At 39.3% G+C, this 22,024-nt stretch overlaps 1 protein-coding gene across 1 annotated transcript in view; it reads right to left on the bottom strand.

Annotated features, from left to right (window-relative positions):
• The window catches only part of LOC122564991 (serine/threonine-protein kinase N2-like), a 55,781-nt gene that overhangs the window by 12,237 nt on the left and 21,520 nt on the right, over nucleotides 1-22,024 (bottom strand). Inside the window, exons 6-16 of the mRNA XM_043720594.1 lie at nucleotides 21,453-21,660; nucleotides 20,545-20,727; nucleotides 20,153-20,262; nucleotides 17,087-17,230; nucleotides 16,618-16,693; nucleotides 13,610-13,796; nucleotides 8,514-8,625; nucleotides 7,948-8,030; nucleotides 7,300-7,366; nucleotides 4,839-4,930; nucleotides 181-357 (exon numbers count right to left, since the gene is read on the bottom strand). Coding sequence (XP_043576529.1) covers nucleotides 181-357; nucleotides 4,839-4,930; nucleotides 7,300-7,366; nucleotides 7,948-8,030; nucleotides 8,514-8,625; nucleotides 13,610-13,796; nucleotides 16,618-16,693; nucleotides 17,087-17,230; nucleotides 20,153-20,262; nucleotides 20,545-20,727; nucleotides 21,453-21,660 — 1,439 coding nt within the window. The remainder of the gene's footprint in view (nucleotides 1-180; nucleotides 358-4,838; nucleotides 4,931-7,299; nucleotides 7,367-7,947; nucleotides 8,031-8,513; nucleotides 8,626-13,609; nucleotides 13,797-16,617; nucleotides 16,694-17,086; nucleotides 17,231-20,152; nucleotides 20,263-20,544; nucleotides 20,728-21,452; nucleotides 21,661-22,024) is intronic.

The following is a 22,024-nucleotide window of genomic DNA, read 5'->3' as shown; positions in this document are numbered from 1 at the left end:
AAAATTGAATTCAAACTGACCATTTAAACTCATGTTCTCTGTGTTATTAGTCCCAAGTCTCTGATTTAGGGAGTCCAGTAATGTAATCACTACCACACAGTACCGTGTTTTATCTGAATGAATGGCTTGTCCATATCACAATACATGGGATTGAGTTCCATATTCTCATTGAGCACTTACCTAGCTTGGGGTTCAGAGAAGACATTGGAACGAATATGCATCATTAGGTCTCCTCCAGGTGCATACTCCATCACAAAGCAAACATGATTTGTAGTTTGAAAGCAAGCAAAGAGGTTCACAAGGAAAGGATGCTGCACAGAACTTACTGTTTCAAAGATGCGTTTCTCACACATTAGGCTAAAAATAGAAAGAATACATACAAGTAGGGTTGAGTTTGAGTTCAGTAATCTTCATTTATATACACATTTTAGAAAATCAAATAGCAATTTGATTTAATAATCTAATCAATAAATGATACCTATTATAATAAGAGGTCACTTTAAACTTTGAGTGAACTTCTTTTCATATATAAAATACATTGTGAAATGCTCACCTTTAAAATGGTTTTCTCACACATCCCACATCTAGTTTGTGATTGTTTTTCATAAGACTTTTGTTCACCCCCTTTGTAGTTATGTGAATAGAGCTAAAACACTGAATCTACCTGTCAATGTGGAAAATTGTCCAGATGTATCCTGTCCATAAAAAGCAAGACAAATCCAACCCAACAAATTCAATTTGCAATGACGGAAGGTATTGTTGAAAGCACTATGAAGTGACACCTAACCCAAAATGAGTTGGTTATTGCTGTTATGTCAGAGTATCTGACATAAGTATTAGCTTTTATTGGTAGAAGGATTGAACTTAAGAGCTATGAGGTCATGTTGCAGCTGTACAAAACTCTGGTTCAGCCGCACTTGGAGTATTGGGTACAGTTCTGGTCACCGAATTATAGGAAGGATGTGGAAGCTTTGGAAAAGGTTCAGAAGTGATTTACTAGAATGTTGCCTGGAATGGAGGGAAGGTCTTGAGAGGAAAGGCTGTTTTCATTAGTCATAAGGTGACTTAATTGAGACATGAGATAATCAGAGGGTTAGTTAAGGTGGACAGAAAGTCTTGCTCCCCTCAGATGGCGATGGCTAGCACAAGAGAACATTACTTTAAATTGAGGGGTGATAGATATAGGACAGACGTCAGAGGTGGTTTCTTTACTCAGTAGCATGGGCATGGAACACCCTGCCTGTAACAGTAGTAGACTCGCTAACTTTACAAGTATTTAAATGGTCATTGGATAAACTTATGGATGAAAATGGAATAGTGTAGAATAGATAGGCTTCAGAATGTTGCACCGACCTGTGGAACCATCGAGGGACGAAGGGCCTATACTGCGCTGTAATGCTCTATGTTCTATGTATGGCTTCAAGCAGTGCTAGGAAATTTTAATCAATGGGAATCAGGGGGATAATTCTCCACTGTTTGGAGTCATACCCATCACAAACACCCAAGACATCACTGCAGGAGCTTTTGAAGGTTGCTTCCAGGTCCAACCTAGGTCAGAAGTAGGATGTTCACTGCTGATTGGTGCTGAATTATTCAGGAGAAAGTGAGGTCTGCAGATGCTGGAGATCAGAGCTGGAAATGTGTTGCTGGAAAAGCGCAGCAGGTCAGGCAGCATCCAGGGAACAGGAGAATCGACGTTTCGGGCATAAGCCTGAAGAAGGGCTTATGCCCGAAACGTCGATTCTCCTGTTCCCTGGATGCTGCCTGACCTGCTGCGCTTTTCCAGCAACACATTTCCAGCGCTGAATTATTCAGCACCATTTGCAACCCTTCAGCAAATTAAGCAGCCAGGTGTCTGCATTCACTGAAACCTAGATAATATTCAGGAGTGGGCTCATAGGTACTTTCTAAATCAGTGTTTAGAGACATTATACAACTGTGCAGCAAGCAGGACTCAAACCTGGGCCTCCAGGTGCAAAGGTATGGGCAGTACCACTTCACCACAAGAGCGCTACAAGCTTGAGCAAATAAATATAGTGCAAATATTATTTGCCATTTCAGTGACAGTTGATGATTGCTTCCAACGAGAGAGTCTAACCATCTCTTGTTATTCAGTAGCATTACCACTGCTAAGTCCACATCAACATGGAGAGAGATTATTTTGACCAGAAAAATTATCTGGACTAACCATATGAATACTGAAGCAATGAGAACAAGACAAAGGCTGGGAATTCTGCAACAAGTAATTCACCCCAACTTCTCAAAGCCTGTTTACTATTTTAAAAAGGCACAATTCAGGAAGTATGATGGAATACTTCCCACTTACCTAAGTGCAGCTCCACCAACATTCAAGGAGCTCAATCCAGGATAAAAGTGACTTCCTTATTTAGAATCTTCTACATCATTGTCAAATAGTGGCAACCGGTGCATATTATAAGATGGAGAAAGTGAGGTCTGCAGAAGCTGGAGATCCGCCGTCATTTCCACCACCTCCAAACGGACCCCACCACCAAGGATATTTCCCTCCCCTCCCCTATCAGCATTCCGTAAAGGTGAGAAACAAAGCTCACTCACTTCAATAATTTCAGTCCGAGACAAAAATCTGAAGCAGTAGTGTCATTTATTTGTACACTTGCAAGTCACAAGGAAGGGACAAAACACACACCGAATTCGACAAACGCTCGATATTTATATAATTTGGCTTCTTTTGTTCTTCAGGAATGAGGAAAGTTTGTCTAGCAGGCTAAGATAAAAGGTAGGGAGGAGGGACTTGGGGGAGGGGCGTCGGAAATGTGATAGGTGGAAAGAGGTCAAGGTGAGGGTGATAGGTCAGACTGGGGTGGGGGCGGAGAGGTCAGGAAGAAGATTGCAGGTCAAGAAGGCGGTGCTGAGTCCGAGGGTTGGGACTGATTATACAAATTAAGTCTGTTTCCTCTAGAATTTAGAAGGTTAATGTGTGATCAGATCGAAATCTTCGAGATATTAACAGGACAGATAAGCTACATACATTGGTTGGGATTCTAGAATGACAGTTGCGGAGCGTTTCAGAGAACACCTCTGGGACACCCGGACCAACCAACCCAGCCACCCTGTAGCTCAACATTTCAATTCCCCCTCCCTCTCCACCAAGGATATGCAGGTCTTTGGATTCCTCCATCGTCAGACCACAGCGAAATGACGGTTGGAGGTGGAACGCCTCATCTTCCGGCTAGGAATCCTCCAACCACAAGGGATGAACTCGGATTTCACCAGTTTCCTCATTTCCCCTCCCCCCAGCCTGTCTCAGTCAAATCCATCAAATTCAGCACCGCCTTCCTAACCTGCAATCTTCTTCCCGACCTCTCCGCCCCCACCCCAGTCTGACCTATCACCCTCACCTTGACCTCTTTCCACCTATCGCATTTCCGACGCCCCTCCCCCAAGTCCCTCCTCCCTACCTTTTATCTTAGCCTGCTGGACACACTTTCCTCATTCCTGAAGAAGGGCTTATGCCCAAAACGTCGATTCTCCTGTTCCCTGGATGCTGCCTGACCTGCTGCGCTTTTCCAGCAACACATTTTCAGCGCATATTATAAGATGCATTGTAACTAGTTGCCAAGGCTCCTTCAACCTCACCTTCTAAACTCATGACCCTTACCACCAAGGAGGACACCACACACATGCAAACACCACCACCTGAAAAAGCTTCCCTCCAAAACCCATACAATTTGACTTGGAATTATATAGTCAAATTTTTCCCCATTGTTGCTGGATCAAAAACCTGAAAATGCCCTCCCCAGCTGTGCTGTGGGCATACTTTCACAATAATCAATAGAATTTCGAGGTAGTGGTGAACAACCACCTTCAAGACCAATTAGGAATGAGCAAGAAATACTGGGCTTGCGAATGTTAAATGCCATGATTAAATATTTTGCAGCTGCATCAAATGGGACCACACGCCAGAAACACCAACCCCACCCTCAATATCAGAAACAAAATCACCAAATTGTTCAGTGTTGAGCACGCTAGCATAAGCATGACAACAAGGGTGCCGCCCTCACTCATTCTTCTGATATTGGTGTCTAGTTAAGCAGCTCTAAAACCCAGAGGCAAGGAGAAAACTCAAATTTTTGACTGAACCTCAAAAATTAATTACAGCTAGACACTGACAGGTGATCAATATGCTCAGACATTCGCTTTTTATCCACATCTCCCTCCTTATGAGGATAATTTTAGACTACTCCATGGCTTTCCTACAATGGTACAGAGAAGAATTATTGCAAAGTTATTAAAACAAATGAATCTGTATCAGCTATGAATTAAGCAGTTTTAATGGTAATCTTAGGGTTACAATTCAAGTACATCATCAAATCACAACTGTCCTACACTAAAATAACAGAATTAGTTTTAGTTAGAACTCTAAGCAGAAGGGGATAGACATCAAGATCCACAATTCCCATTTTTATTGGCTTAACTGATCTCAGATTCAGGGTTTTATGAAAAATAATAAACAGCCAGAATTTCACACATTAATAAGAGTACATGGGCTTCAAAATCAAAGCTGACACTATTGTGTAAACACTTTTTACCAACAGGGATTTTTCTTACACAAGGCTGAAAATGTACATGCAATGTCAACTTTTTGATGCCACGGGAGTCAAATGCTTTCAAAATCAAGTCAGAATCCAATCACACGAGTCAAGCTCTGAGAATGGTAGCCAATACACCTACGAATTTATTCATGTAAATTGGGCAGCTAACACTGCTGTCACCCACCTTGCAGAAAATCCATGCCCTGGGTAAAGATAAGGAAATCAAGAAATAAAAAACTGTCCATTTCACAGCCATCAGACACCCACCTGTCTACTTCATCACGAGACAATATATTTCCTTTCTTCAAGGCTTTAACAGCAAACATTTTCTTAGTCAATTTATGTTGGGCTAGCAAAACCTAGGATAAAGTAAGTTAGTTAGAACAGAAGTACAGCAATCTTCAAGTGTTTCAAAATGAATTTTCAATATCTTGAGGTATACAGAGGATGTTGAAATGCTAACATCTGTTTTGATCACAGCTTTACACATATAGAGGCACTTTTAATCAGATACATGGGAGCTATGAATAAGCTTCTCTTGTGGAATCTATAGAGATGAGCTCACCTGTACTGTTTCTAAATGATAACAATCCACCCTGATTCATACACAACACAAACCAAGCAATGAAATTGGGACCTTCTGGCTCAGATACTTATTAGATAAAGTTGAAACGGAGAGGAATCCAGGACTTTACTATACAATACTGTAGACATTTGTTACTTTAGTAGACATAGATTTTGCGCTTTTATCTGCTTGACAGCTCTGCTGCAGACTGGGTTTACACAACAGATACTTTACTTGGTCTCAGTATCACAAGATCACTACAACTTGCTAATATCTTAACTTCCTAAATATTTAGGCAAATATAGAAACTTCAGGGAATGATAGAGTCCTTAATGCTGTGCTTTGGCTTATTAAATGGATGCCAAATACCCAAAAATGTTTTATTTTACTTTGTCCGCAAAGGACTAAAGACCTTTAGCATGTATCATTGTAGTACTTTATAGCCACAGATGAAGTTTAATTATTTGTTTATATTTAAAGCTTTTGAGGCAAACAATTTCATAAAATCAATGAAAATAATGGCATTTTTTCCTGCAACTGTATTCAAATGTAAAACTTAATTGTGAAATCATCCTTTAGGTCAAATATGTTTCCAGTTACTTTTAAAATTTTCGTTCCCAAAATAAAGAAAAAAATGAAAAAAAAAGTTACTTTTATATTTGAAAAATGCGATGGATTCTAATGAGTTTGGAAAAATGGGAACATGATTGAGTAATAGTTTGTATTTGGTATATTAAAGTCTGAACATTAAGGAATTAGCTACCTTGCCAGACTTTTACTAAGATGCGCTTACCATAGTGTAGAGTGGTACATGAGGCAGGAGAGTAGAACAGGGAATGCTATTTATTAAAGAAGGGCTTTTAAAACTGAATACAAGACAAAAATAGTCAAGAAAATAACTGCTACAAGTTATTAAAAGACAAAAGTTTGAGAGAGTAAAAAGACAATGTTTTTTTTAAATATAATCCCTGCAGTGTGGAAACAGGCCTTTCAGCCCAACAAGTCCATACTGACCCTCTGAGTAACCCACCCAGACACATTCCCCAATATTTACTCCTGGCTAATGCACCTGAGGATCCCTGAACATTATGGACAATTTAGCATGGCCAATTCACCTAACCGGCACATCTTTTGGATTGTGGGAGGAAACCAGAGCACCCAGAGGAAACCCACGTAGACATGGGGAGAATGTGCAAAGTCCACACACAGACACAGTCACCAGAGGCTGGAATTGAACCCGGGTCCCTGGTGCTGAGGCAGCAGTGCTAACCACCGAGCCTCATGTTATAGGCCAAGACAAGCGTACAAGAGAGTTTATCCATATCAAGCAAGGCAACCCTAGTCAGAAAAACACACTCTATGTTGAGTGTTTTGTAAGAGACAGGTTATACGTTTAAACAGCATAATAAAGTGTTCAATGTATCAAGGAATAAAACTAGAGTAAGCCTCATCACAATTAGTGCTAAATATTTCCAAAAATGGATTAATTTAGAAAATACATGGACAAAATGATAAAGATGCAGCCCATATTTTATGGGCTTTGCTATCACACAAGTAGGTACAGGCAATACAAGTCATTTCCCATTAAAGTAAGATGTTCAGTCCTTGAATGCAGAGAGGTATTAAAATAGTCACAAACCTATAACTAACAACAATAGGACAGACAATGATTCCTGTCGGCCATCTCAGAAATGCAGCCAGATGTAATATTCTTAATATATTCCAGAACCAAACAAACAAAAAATTTAAAACATTTGTCCATCTCAGGGTTGTCAGATACTTAAAAAAAAAAATACAAATTTCAAATACTAAGGATATTTGCTGGTGAAAGAAAATGCATTAAATCTCAAAGTCTGTAAGATTATCCAGCCATTTACAAAGAATGGTATCACAGTAGCACTTAGGATCCTGCAGTTAACAGACATCAGCAAATTAAACCATTTTTGTTCTATAGATTAAAAACTATAGTTGCCCAAGAGTATAAATACAAATATATAAATCCCAGTTGCATTGTTATGCTTTGAAAATTTTTGAATCCTAGATACTTAGTACTATCTGCTACTTACAGAAGCAACTCAACAGTAAGGTTTATACAGCAGGTGCCAAATAAGACAAAAAAAAACCCAGAAATAAAACATAAAAGCTCCCGATCACCCCTCATACCTTTCCAAAGTGACCTCGTCCCAGCAAAGCAACACAATTGAAGTCTTCAAGGTGCAGGGTCTGCAATCTGCATGGAGATATTGGAATATTAATAAGTACTGCAACAATAGCTAACTAATTTTAACAAACTGCTAGAAACACTCAAGAAGTCAATTAACACACAAAGAAAAGCGTGAGGTTAATATTGCATTTATTTCTCATGAAGAATTTTATTCAGAACATCACTTATGTTTCCTCCTCCAGCAAAGTGAAACATCCTAAAAGTACGAATGGTTTGGAATAAAATACTAAGAATGGTCACTTGGACAAGGTAGCAAAGCAGAACAGAAAGCACACCTCAATACAATCAAGAACTCTCATGGAAGCTAAAGTCAAATAAAAATCAAATATTGGCAAAAAAATAAACAGGCTGAAATTTGAATTTGTTTAGTCCTGCAGGTAATAAAGTATAAAAGAAGCAATTCTATTTCTACCCAAGAGAAAAAAGCATTTAAAAGTGACCAAATGAAGATTTATGATAGGATGAAATAAGAAGATCCAAGCTAATGAAATCTCTTCCAGTGCTAAGATACAGTTTGTCTTCTTGTAAATTGACCTACTTAAAGCTATCTACTTGTCATACAAACATTGCTAATAGTTAGTCTTTACCTGGAAGTAACCCCAGCTGGGTTGAGAATCTCCAGGACTTTGTTAGTCTGTGGGTTTACGCCTGTACTGCTTCCAATTGCACTCTATAAAAATAAAAACAAAATAATTAACCTGAAGAACAACAGCAAAAAAGTTGTAGAGCAGCAAGTGAACAAGAAATGGTCTTACACAAGTAACCATCCCAAAGTACTTTACAAATAATGAAAAAGTCATTTGGGTAGACCATCTCAAACGATTGATTTATACCCAACAAGATAAAATTAATTGGTGAGTATATTTTAAAAAGTATGATCAGTTGCTTGACCAATACTGAGCAGGAAGTTTTCCTGATATTCTAGTCAATGTACACCTGGATTGTAGCAAGTTAGTAGGCAACTGCAACGGAAATCTTCCACTTAAATTTCAATGCATGTACTGTACTTCACAGCAATTCCAATGCAAGTGGGCATTTTCCCCCACTTTTAGAAGATAAGCTATAAGCCAAATGCTTAGTTTACAAATCAATTAAACAAGCGTCAATACTCTGTCCCTCCAGTGTCTTTTCCCCAATAACTAGCATCATTTACCTGGCTGTCAGCAAGTGAAAGTATCCGTTCCTCTGAGGCAGCATTTATAAAAAGCCGAGGTGGCTTGGGAGGTGGCTCTGGGCTGAAGTTTAGGTTGATAGGTGTAAAGTCCCTATACATATATAATTAAATAATGAAAACCAAACAAAAAAAAAAAAACGACAAACATCCTACATGGAAGAATGTACATCTACAATCGCTTAGAAGATTTGAGTTTAAAAAGATGCAGTTTCTGAAAAGTGTAAATATAAATTACTACTTCTAGCTATTTTGATTTAGCACTTTTCATCTTAACTAGCAATACTTTCGTATTTATTTCCCCATTCCCAACTTCCCGCCAGAAAATTGCACCCTTGGATAAAGCCAAGTGGTTTGTTAGGCCAGTTCAGAAGACAGAAGAGTCATTTCTACAAATCTGGAATCATACAAACTAAAACTGATAAAAATGACAAATTCCTACTCAAGAAAACATTTGTGAACCAGATGGATTTTTAAATAATAATCTTGAAATTTATCATTACTGTTATTAGCTTTTTACTCCAGATTTATTCAGTTTTTCAAATTTATATTCTCAACTGCTGGGGTGCGATTTGAACTCATGTCTCCAGATCATTAGACCAGGCCTCTAGGTTACATAAGAACATAACTAGGGACAGGAGTAGGCATTTCAGCCCCTTGAACCTTCTGCCATTCAATATGGTCATAGCTGATCTCATTTCAGCCTTAACTCCTTTTTGCTGCCTACTATCCACAACCCTTCAACCCATCACTAATTAAAAAGCTGCCCATCTGATGTCCTTCTTAAAGTTGCTCAATATCCCGGTATATACTGCACTCTGGCATTCCTGATTCATAATGCTTTGGAGAGAAATAATTTCACCTCATCTGTTTTAAATATGCTATCCCTTATCCCAAAACCATAACCTACCATTCTAGATTGCCCCACAAGAGGAACCATCTGCTCTAAATCTATTTTGTTAATCCTCTAATACCTTTTATACCTCAATTCAATCTTCTCTCATTCTACTCAACTTGAGAGTATAAGCCTAAACTGCTCAAATTCTCTTCATAAAGCAAACCGCTCACATCCGGAATCAATTTAATGAACCTCCTCTGAACTGCCTCCAATACAAATACATCCCTCAAGTACGGAAATTAAAACTGCATATAATACAGTTTACACATTCTCACTTATGCCTTTGTACAGTTGCAGATCTCTTTCCTACTTTTATACTCTATTCCTTTAGCAATAATTTCCATTTGACTTCTTTATTGCCTACTGTACCTGCAAACTAGTTTTCTGCATTAGTGCATAAGGACATCCAGATTCCTTCCTACACCAAAGCACTCTGACGTTTCTAATTAGTTCAGCAGTGTAGCCACTATGCTTCTGCACCTTACTCATATGCAATCTGTCCTCCCAACCTGCTCGTGAATAAACTAAACTATTCAGAAGGACATTAGATACAGTAGATAGATACGCATTGTTAAATGTTTCCTACTTCAGCACGAGAGAACTCTAGTGAACCTTAGCTGCTTTACATCTTCCGAGAGGGGAAGAGTTAGCTTAATAGTTAAATGAATACTTTGTATCTGCCTTTACCTATGAGAAAGATGCTACTCAATCCAAAGAGGCAGAGGATGAAGCTCTGTCACTAGAGGATTTTAAAATTCATAAGGAAATATTAGATAAGCTGTTGATGTTTTAAAAAGGTTGATAAATTTAGGGCTAGTTGAAATGTATCCAAGAATATTGAAGGAAGTGAAATTGAATGTTATGGAGACACTGGTCTTTAAAATTTTCACTGGATTGGGATGATACCAGAGAACTGCAAATATTACAACCCCTTTTTCAAAAAAACAAGGGATGTGAAGATTGACCCAGCAATCACAAACCAAAAATCAATTTAACTTTGGTGGTACAGAAACTTCTAGAAACAAATTATTCAGAATAAAATTAGTAGCCATATAGAAAAAGGTGGATTGTTTGATTTGAGAGAGTCAGCATGTATTAAAACTGCATCAAATAAGTTGGGAATTTTTTTTTGAAGGTGTAACAGATACAATACCACACAGACTTCAGAGGAAAGCTTAGGTCCTAGAATATAAAAAAATACTAGCAGCATGGTTACAAAATTGGCTGAGGGATAGGAAACTAATGGTTAATGAGTACTTCATAGCTGGAATGTTTGTAGTGGAATTGCCAAGGAGTCAGGATTGGAACCCTTGCTTTTACCAATACATGGAAATGATTTGTCTTGGAATGCAGGGGACAACTTCAAAATTTAAAGAATAACACAAAACATTAAGAGAATTATAAATTAGAGTCATAGGGTCATTAAGATATACTGCATGGAAATAGACCCTTTGGTCCAACTCATTCATGCTGACAGAAATCCTAAATTAATCGACTTCCATTTGCCAGCACTTGGCCCATATCCCTCTAAACCCTTCCTATTCATACACCCATCCAGATGCCTTTTCAATGTTGCAATTGTATCAGCCTCCACCACTTCCTCTGGTAGCTCATTCCATACACGCACCACCCTCTGAAAAAAATTGCCCCTTGGGTCCCTTTTAAATCATTCCTCTCTCACCTGAAGCCTCTAGTTTTGGACTCCCTCACCTCAGAAAGAGGAATTTATCTATTTACCTAATCTCATTTTATAAACCTCCAAGGTCACCCCTCTATCCCCAATGTACCAAGGAAAATAGCCAGAGCCTATAGCTCAAACTTCCAAGCCTGGCAACATTCTTGTAAATCCTTTCTGAACCCTTCTAGTTTTCACAACATCATTTCTAAAGCAAGGAGACCAGAATTGCACATAGTATTCCAAGAGTGCCCTAACCAATGTCCTGTACAGCTGCAACTTGACCTCCCAACTCCTATACTCAATACACTGACAAATAAAAGGCAAGAATATCAAACACCTTCTTTACTATTCTATCTACCTGCGATTCCACTTTCAAAAGGAACTAAGAACCTGTACTCCAAGGTTTCTTTGTTGAGCAACACTCACAGGACCTTGCCATTAAGTGCCTAAATCCTGCTCGGATTTGCCTTTCCAAAATGCAGCACCTCACATTTATCTAAATTAAACTCCATCTGCCACTCCTCAGCCCATTGGTCCATCTGATCAAGATCCCTTGTACTCTGAGGTAACCTTCTTCACTGTCCACTACACCTCCAATTTTGGTGTCATCTGCAAACTTACTAACCATATGTCCTGTGTTCACATCTAAATCCAATTTGTATAAATGACAAAAAGCAGTGGACCCAGCACCGATTTTTGTGGCACAACACTGATCACCTTGTAAATAGAATGGTGTAGATCTTGACACATTGGTGAAGTGGATGAATATGTGGCAGATGAGTTCAAAGCAGAGAAGTGTGAGATGATGAATATTTGTACAAAGGATATGGAAAGACAGTATAACAAACAGAGTCTTATTCTAAAGGGCTTGCAGGAGCAGACAGATCCAGTCATATTTATAAAGGGGTCATTAAAGATAGTATAGGAAAAAGGTGAAAGCATCAGTCGAGAATCGGAGGAGAGAACTACTATCGGTGAGAGTAGTGAGGACGAAGCGGAGGAGTTGGCGAGTAATAACTATACAGAATGGAGGAAACTTGAGTTACAAAGATGGATGGCCCTTCCCTGCCAAGGGGCAGGAATTCACTACTATAAGAACGATAGTATTTCCAACAGTTGGCTACAGAAATTACAGTATATGAAATCGTCCAAAGTGATTAATTCGCTGTTGATACGATCCAACCTGTATCCAACGAGGGCGTCACTGGCGTATGGCAGGCCATTTAACATAAGCATAGAGTATAACAGCAGGGAAATTATAAACAACTTTTATTATACACAATTTATATCCCAGTTGGAGTTCTGCACATTTCTGGGTGCCTCACTATAGGAAGGATATGAATGTTTTGGAGACAATGCAGAAGAGGCTTTCAAGAATGGTTCCAGGGATGAGTTTAGTTATGTGGAAATGTTGCAGACGTTAGACTGTTTTCCTTGTTGAGATGCTGAAAAGAGATCAGATACAGGTTTCCAAAATCATGAGGTGTCTGGATAGGAAGAAACTGTTCACACTTCTAAATGAATCAAGAAGTACAGTATTAACAATGTTGCAAAAATAGCAAATGCAAAGAGAGAAAAACATATTGTCTCACAGTAGATTGTTAGGCTATGGAATGCACAGCCTGGAAGCACGGTGGGGGCAGGTTCTATTGAGGCATTCGAGAGGGTACTGGATGATTGTTTAGATGGAAATAATATACGGGGTTATGGGGGAAGAAAATGGCAGGAAATTGTAATGAGATTAAAAGGCTAGAGTCAGTGCAGACACAATGGACTCTTCCGGCACTAACAGTTCTGCGATCAAGAGTGTATTGAACTGTAACCTTCATGGCAGAAACTGCTGTTCTGCGATGGGCTTAGAATTTAGCAATTTGGAGATGCACTCTAAAACAAAAAAGGCTCCTATAATTTTGAAAACATGATCAAAACATTTTGCAGCTTTGATATTTCATAAGTGAGCCAACATCCTATTTTATTTCATTTCTCAGTACATTAACAATTGTGTATAAAGATTGAGCAGGTCAGATGCACAAGTACACAGGCAAATAACTAGCCACTCACTTCACAATCACTCTACTAGATAAAGATTAGCAGGGAACCATGCACTGCATCTCAGAGGCAACAAGCAAACTCCTTGTTGCCATCTGACCAATAATTCCAGGCCTGAAATCCTTTAGAGCAAAATCAGAAGTACAGAACTATGTAATTGATTAAAATATTGGAAGGACCAAGTTGAAGCCATCAGCAGGAACAAAAAAAAACTTACCTCAGCCAATTTAAGGTAATCCTTTTCAGACTATTAACCCTGTGGCCTTCCCACTCTCTACAGTCACCCAAAAGTGCTCAGTCTCATTAAAGTCAAAGAAGTAGGCTTACAAACCTAGGTGTCAAACTTATTGCTGCCTGTTCAGGAATCCAAGCAACTCACTTGAACTAAAAAGTTCACAGTCTTCAATTTTTATAACGCACAGGAACAGCAAAATTTTAGATCACATGACTTACCTTGATTCTGGGGACAAGGTGCTGAAAGTGCATGGTGCTCCAGAAGGAGATGTGAAACTGGACTCAGCTGGAGGTAATGGTGGACTCATCGTTGTCATGCTGCTACAAGGAGGTAGCAGACTCATCATTAGACGTCCCCAGGTGGCAATATTAATATTCATCTGTGAAGCTCTCAAATAGTTTCTCCCTGTGAAATAAGATGCTTCAGTATAAGATTTGCAGTGACCATCTCATGCTCACGTGCAGGCTAATTATACAAAATATTTTTTGTTTTATTTATTCACTCAAGGGATTTCCTGACACTGAATGGGCCAGCATTTATTCCCCATCCTTAAATTGTCCTTGAAAAAAGACTGTGGTGTGCTACCTTCTTGAACTGCTATAGTCCATTTGATGTAGGCAGACTCACAACAACACTAGGAAGGGAGATCCAAGACTGTGACCCAGCGACACTGAGGGAACAGCAATATATTTGCAAAGTCTGGATGTGAGTGATTTGGAAGAGAACTTGCAGGTGGTGGTGTTTCCATTTATCTGCAGCCTTTCTCCTTCTAGATTATAGTGGTTTGTGTGTTTGGAAACTGCTGTCTCAGGAGCCTTGGTGAATTTCTGTAGTACATCTTTAGATAAGTACATACTGCTGTTAGTGAGCAGTGGTGGATTTCGGGACATGGTGTCAATCAAATGGTTGCATTGTCCTGAATGGTGTCAAGCTTCTTGAACATTAGAGCTGCACTCATCCAGGCAAGTGGGAGTGTGCATTTTATCACATGCCTGACTTGATCGTTGTGGATGGTCGACAGGCTTTGGGGACTCGGGTGGTGAGCTACCTTTTGCAGGATTCTCACCTGCTCATGCAGCCACAGAATGTATATGACCGATACAGTCAGATTCTGGTCAATGGTAACACCCAAGATGCTGATAGTGCAAATTCAGTGATGGTAATGCCATTTAATACCAAGGGGCGAATGTTAAATTTTCTCTTGTCGGAGACAGCTACTGCCTGGCACTAGTATGGCATGAATGTCACTTGCCACTAGTTAGCTCAAGTCTGGATTTGGGCATGAACTGTTTCAGCATCTGATAAGTTGCAAATGGTGCTGAACATTGGACAAATCAGCAAATACCGTCACTTCTGACCTGATGAGGGTTGATTATTGATGAGGCAGGTATTGAAGATGGTTGGGTCAATGTCCTTACCCTGAGGAACTCATGTAGAAATATCCTGGATTTGAGATGACTAACCACAACCATTTTCCTTTGGTATGTGGAAACCAGGTATGAATCCAAGCAGCAGGGTTTTCCCCTCTGGTTCCTATTGACTCTAGGTTTGTTAGAGCTCCTGGATGCCACATTGATGTCAAAAGCAGTCGCTCTTGTCTTGTTTCTGGAATTCAGCTCATGTATCTATATTTTCAGCAAGGCTATAATGAAGTCAGGAGCCGAGTGGCCCTGGCAAAACCTAAACAAAGTGCCAGTGAACAGAAAGCAAGTACTGCTGCAGAGTAGCAGTACTGCTGAGACACCTCCCTTCGCTTTACTGATTATCAAGAATAGACTGACTGGGTTGAATTTGTCCTGTTGTATATGTAGAGGACATAACTCTACAATTTTCCACATTGCTTTAGGATATCAGTGTTGTAGCTGTACTGGAACAGCTTTGCTAGGGACGTGAACATTCTGGAGCCCAATTACCCAAATATTGTCAGAACCCATGACATTTGCAGCATCCAGTGCTTCCAACCATTTATCATCACATACAGTGAATCAAATGGGTTAGAGACCAGCATCTATGATGTTGGGGGCTGCTGCAGAAGCCAGAGATAGATTATCTACACTCACTTCTGGCAGATTGTTGCAAAGGCTTCAGCCTTACCTTTTGCAAAGATATGGCAGGCTCCATTATATTAATCATCCACTAACATTCTCAATTAGATGTGGTGGCATTGCAGAGCTTGGATCTGTCTATTGCTTGCTGCTTATGCTGTTTAGCAAGCAAGTACTCCTTTTAATGGCAACCAGATCAACACTTCATTTTTAGGTATATCTGGTGCTGGTCCTTGCATGTCTTTTTGCAGTTTTCATTGAACTACGGATGTTCCCCTGGCTGGATGGTAAAATGTAAAGTGTAGAGTGCGGGAAAGCCAGGCTATGAAGTTGAAAATCATATTGGAGCATAATTTGGTGGCTGATATGTGTCCTCAACATTGCCTCTGGACCCCAATCAAATCTCATGGCATCAGATCAGACATGGGAAATGAAACCTATTTAAGCAAATCCCCCTCCTAGCTAATGAATCAGTGGTCCTGCTGTGAGATTGGTACTGTGGCAAGCAGTGAGGGAATGGAAAAGGCAAAGCATACCCTCACCAGTCTCCCTACAGCAGACCCAGCCTAGCAGGACTTTATCCTTTAGGACTTGAGCAGCTTGGTCTGTACTGGTGCTACTGAGCCAGTGGTGAACATTGAATTCCTTAGTGACGGATCTAGCAACTCGAGACTGGACATTCATGAGGTGCTTTGGGTCATCAGCAGCAGTTAAGAGTCAACCACATTGCCATGTTGCAAGGACGGCAGTTTCCTTCCCTAAAGATTTTGGTAAATCCAAATGGCTTTTTATAATAATTGACAATATTTTCAGCATTAGACTTCCAGTTCCAGTTTTGTTTTGGTTCACTAAATTCAAATTCTACCATCTGCTGTGGTGGGATTTGAACTTAGGTCCCCAGAGCATTACCTGGGTTACTAGCCCAGCAACAATGCCATTGTTTCCCCTGCCCTAACACGAGTACTACACCTCTACCCCCGCAAAACTCTCAATCAACATTTTCTTTTAAAGGATCCAGTAATTACTTCAGGTTTGAATCACAAAAAAACTCAAAATTAAAAAAGATGTTACACTATTGGATTTTAACAAAATGTTCACAGTTACACACAGAACAAATCTCCACTATGCTTGATAGTTTTATTATATTTTGCTGTGTGGTCAGTTGATTTGATAAAACTCACCTTTCTCTTTTGGGAAAATTCGATTCTGTCGTCGTAACTTTGGGCATCGGTCAATGGCAGGGTTACAGAAGATCACCTGTAACAGTTCACATTATTACTGAACCTTCAGAAACGTTTCATTTGCACAGGATGTGATTAAAACAACATCCTCAATAATGTGATGAATGGATGCATGCAAACAATTGTATTTCTTTAAAAATACTCTTGCGTTGGTAGAGCAGTTTGAATCACAGCATTGAACTCCACAATTCCTACATTTAGCAGTTATATTTTGAACTCAAGTAGAGTACAAGACAAATAATCAGAGAGGAAACAGGAGGAAGTTAATTGGTCATCCCAACCTTCCCTCCCAGAGAAAGGATTTGCAGTAGAAATTATTTGGCTCGAGTGGGTCAGTTGCTTCCTCCATAGGGAGGACCAATTGCAAGGCGTACTGTGCAAACACAAAGAGGAGAAACAACAGACAAACCTCTGCAGAAAGCACCCCCTGTGGTTCCAAGCACAGGGTCATCACATGGCATTGGTTGTCCAAGAAATCTTCGAGTCTCAGAAATTTTACTGCGCACAGTTCTCGCCAGTCCCGCCAGTAAACAGCTATTTCCAACTCACGGGACTACATAGAAGGAAAAATCAAAACCTGCAGAATAAGTCTCTACATTACATTACAATAAGCCTACTATTAACTTGCATGGACACCTCTGAGCAAACAAACTAAATAAAAATTACAATTAAACAATTGTGCTCAGAATTACTACCATAGATATATTAGAGAAGTTTAGTAAGAAATAACAGGATTAAGCTTTTCAAGTCTGCTCCACTATTCAATAAGATCATTAAACAGACATTACTTTCATTTTCCCACAATTCCTTAGTTTTCAAAGAAACTATTGATAGTAGTTTTGAATACACCCAGGAACTGAACATTTACAGATGTCTGAAGTAGAGAAATTTTGAATAATGAAATTTCGCATCTCACTCCCACGTGGCTAAGGCAATGGCTCAAAGTTCCAGAACATAAAACATCTTCCCAAGATCTACTGTTTCAAAATATTTTAGTTTCAATGTTATTACATCTCATTTTACACTAACTATATGAATGCAGGTCTAATTAATAGTCAATAAGTTTAGCTTTTGGTTGCAGCATCTAGCGGAAACTGGCAATTTGTCAAAATGTACTTGTTTAAGCTAAATACAAACAAAAATGCCACGTAGTATGAAGGGCTTGTACCAACATATACATTATCTGCAGATTGCCATGGTGATGTTATACATGTTGAAAACTCAAAAACACCTGGTAAGGTTGACTGGTCTCCTTCACCTTTTCTTCAACTGGATTGAATTGGTATGGATAGAAGGGAATGCAGAAGCATTTGTTTTATGATCAAACATCTATAATCTGCAAGCTGAAAGACTTGAAGTAACCTAGTATATGCAGGCTCACAGTTTCAGATCCAGTGTTTTTTAAAAAAGTAGCAATGGGAGAAAAGCCAGAACACTATTGCATGTTCCAATTTCATTTGTCGTGTCAATACCATCTTTCTCAATAGAGATTTTTTTAAAATTACCTGCATGGAATGATTGCAAGTTTACATTACACTTTTGACTTCATGCCAAGCTATTATTGGTATTGCAGATTCTGGTAATCTTAGTCTAGCAGCCACCAGCAAATTATCTTTAAAATGTGCAACACAATAAACATGATTATTACTCAGCAAGAATATGACAGATGGTAGTGAAGTTACACTATTATTCAAAGCATCAGTTGGTGACCATGTGTAATTTTAAACAGAGTAATGTTGAACTTGAAGGAGAGTAGATTCCTTGCAGCAAGGGAAAGCTTATGACCTAATATTTAAGTAGGAGAAAGTGAGGACTGCAGATGCTGGAGATTAGAGTAGAGAGTGTGGTGCTGGAAAAGCACAGCAGGTCAGGCAGCATCAGAGGAGCAGGAGAGTCGACATTTTGGGCAAAAACCCTTCATCAGGCTGTGCTTTTCCAGCACCACACTCTCAACTATGATTTAAGTGTCAGGATGGCAGAGTTTAGAACAATTCTTTCAAAATCAGAAGGTGGTGTTGTTACCTCAAGCTCCACTTCAGGAATTTAGCACCAAACTTAGGTTGACACTTCAGTGCATGACTATTCGAAAGAATGCCAAAAAGATCTCAACTCTATTCAAAGATGATATGGAGCTTTCCAAATGTCATGGTTGACACTCTTCCCTTAAATCAACACCACCTTTCATCTCATTGTCATTTGTGGGACCTGCCTGCAAGCAGAGTGGTTGCCACATTCACCCACATAACAGTTAATCATAAAGAATCCCTACAATGGGGAAAACAGGCCATACAGATCCTCCAAAGAGCCTTCCACCCAGATTCACTCTCTGTAACCATGCATTTCCCATGGCTAATCCACCTCACTACACAGCCTTTGGACTGTGGGAGGAAACTGGAGCACCTGCAGGAAACCTACGCAGACGATGTGCAAACTCCCCACAGACACAGTCAGCCAAGACTGAAATCCAACCCAGGTCCCTGGTGCGGTGAAACAGCAAAGCTAACCACTGAGCCGTTTGTACACTTATTCAACCTCTGAAATAGTTAAAATTTCCGAAAGTCATGCTGTATAAATAAGTTATCCAAGTGATTTTACAACTTTAAAACAGAATTCATGTATCCTTTTATACATCAGTTGCTAGATCATTTACGTCACAGCATAACCTATTTGTGATACATTTTAAAGGCATTATAATTTCAAATAGAAGAGCCCGTAATTTTTTGAAGTCAATAGCAAGATTTGGTGAATCAGTCAGATTTACTGATGGAAGAAGCAATGATGTCAAAATTGCACATGTATATTCTACCATGCTTAGTTTGGTTGTGAGAATTATAAATTTTAATACATTTTTTTCCTAACATGTGGTTACTGGCCGTTTGAGAGGATTATCTATTTAGTCAGACTTGCTGCTTTTCATTTTTAAAACAATCATTTCCTATTTAAAAGAAAAGCTACTCTGATCCTGCCTCTACCGCTACTGGTTAGAGCATTTCACATCCAATAAATCTCAAAAGAACTCCCCTTATCATTTTAGTAATGGTGCTATATTTCTACATTTTAGTTGTTGACTCTTGACAGCAGTGATGGTTTATCCTTGCTTACCTCAAATCCTTGCCTCTGAACAGTTCCCATCCTACCCTACTCCAATCAGATCTCATCTCAGCATTCTCTATTCGCATCAAATAAGCCCCAGATCCTTTAATCAGACAGTATTACTAAAAACTTTTATTATTGATGTCACCTGAGTTAATCTTTTCTGTATTTCCTCTTTGACCTTGACATCCTTCCTAACTACATAGTGACCAAGACAGCCTACAATATTCTAAGTGCGGCATAATCAAATTAATTGTATAGGTTTTACTATCACATCTCCTTTTGGATTCTATTCATTCATTTATAAACTCAAGAATGACAAATTCAGAATTTAAACCATGCTGACCAAGGCGGCAGGTCATGGTTTGTGTCATTAGTATACCCTGTCAAGTTCAATGCTGAAGGTCTGATCCCACGTTTGGTTCTTCACTGAACACCAATGAGTTTGTCCCACAATTCGATTGTCCAGTTTCAAAACAGCACTTGCTTCAGCTGCAAAAACAAAAGTAACAGTCACCTCAAGCCCCAGCTATCTTTCACAACCTGCAAATAGTGCTGCTTCTTATTGTTACGTATCTGGAAAGGTTTATTGAAATTAATGACTACTGAGCAACCCCCACATCAGCCAGGCAGAGGGAGGGCTGGCAGATGTGTGGGAGCAGAATACCTACTTGGACTTGGGTAGTGCACACATACCCAACATAGGAATATAAATTTCATTCCAACACAAAAAGATCTTAGTTTCCAAACTCGTGTCAATAATTCAATACTCACTACTTCGTTCCTCTGATTTTAAGTAACGACGCGCTGTATTTCGTCTATGAATATTCATCCCTGATCGTGACTTAACAGATGATAGAGGAGTTCCTGGACTGGGTGATGCATTCATTACGCATGAGCGACCAGGGACATTTTCAAGGAGGTGCTGGCATCCTATTAACTTTATTTCCAATGTACCTGCCAAATTAAGAAATAAGGGAAGATTTGTATAAAATTGAAACACAGACATTACACATACTGGGCAGGATACTAATGCTTTTGCACCTAAACCCCTGGGTGGCTCTGCTCTACAACATTATCCAAGGCCCTACTTTAATTATACCAGACCTGCCCTTTCTTGCTTTACCAAAATGCAATACCTCCTATTTATCCAAATTAAACTTCATCTGGCACTGTTCAGCCCAAAAAGAACAAGATCTCCTTGTAATCTTAGATAACCTTCTTCACTGTCCACTATACCACCAATCGTGGTGTCATCTGCAAACTTATTAACTATGCCTTCTATATCTCAATCATTTATCTAAGTGACAAACAAAAGTGGACCCAGCACCAATCCCTGTGGAACACCACTGATCACAGGCTCCCAGTGCATAAAACAACTCTCCACAATCAATCATTCTCTGTCTCCAGCTGTTAAGCTAATTTTATATCCAATTGGCAAGGTTACCTTGAATCCAACTGAGTCTAACTTTACTAATTAGTCTACCATGTGGAACCTTGTCAAAGGTTTTACTAAAGTCCAGGTAAACAAAGTCTACTGCTCTTCCCTCCATCTTCTTGGTTACTTACTCAAAAATTCAATCAAGTTTGTCTTGCTGGTAGAGACTTGTAATGTTACTATATTAATTAATCAGTTAACATCTTTGTCTAACAATTACATTTTAAAAAGAAACAAATTCTACCTGTAAGTGCAGCTGATTTGATAAAGGCTGCAGAGAGGTACGATGCTCCAACACTAGTTAGTGCTGCTGAGGGAGAATTCACCATTTCCAGCTCTTCTTTGATAACTTCATGTTTTGGGTGACCATGAGGGAGCTCACTCAGATAGCACTCTAGTGACATGCGAAGCAGATCCATTTTCTGGACTGACTCCTGCAATTGCGACTGTGCCTAGTATCAAATGCAAATCAATTTTATTCTTGAAAAAATATTTGTTCACATTGTAAGATCATGTTACTTTTGAAACGTCATAATGAGACATGTGAATAAACTTTTTCTTCCCAATTTTCCCTTCTTCCTGAAGACAAATTCACGCTGAGATATGATTCCACAAACACATAGCTTTCTGGTGCCTTGCCAAAGAACCATTTATTCTGCATGTTTAAGCGTAGCCAGCAAGTGTCCATAATATTTTCAGGCGTAGTGATATCCTAAGGCATATCAAAGGAAAAGCAAAAGGAGCAAAAGCATGGCCCATAAGATGGGTTTTCAGGTGTCTTTATAAAAAGATGATAAAATGACAAGTTGAAAAGGA

This window comes from Chiloscyllium plagiosum, chromosome 30 (assembly GCF_004010195.1).
Source record: "Chiloscyllium plagiosum isolate BGI_BamShark_2017 chromosome 30, ASM401019v2, whole genome shotgun sequence".
Classification (NCBI taxonomy): domain Eukaryota; kingdom Metazoa; phylum Chordata; class Chondrichthyes; order Orectolobiformes; family Hemiscylliidae; genus Chiloscyllium; species Chiloscyllium plagiosum.
This window is presented reverse-complemented; position numbering and strand designations above follow the sequence as displayed.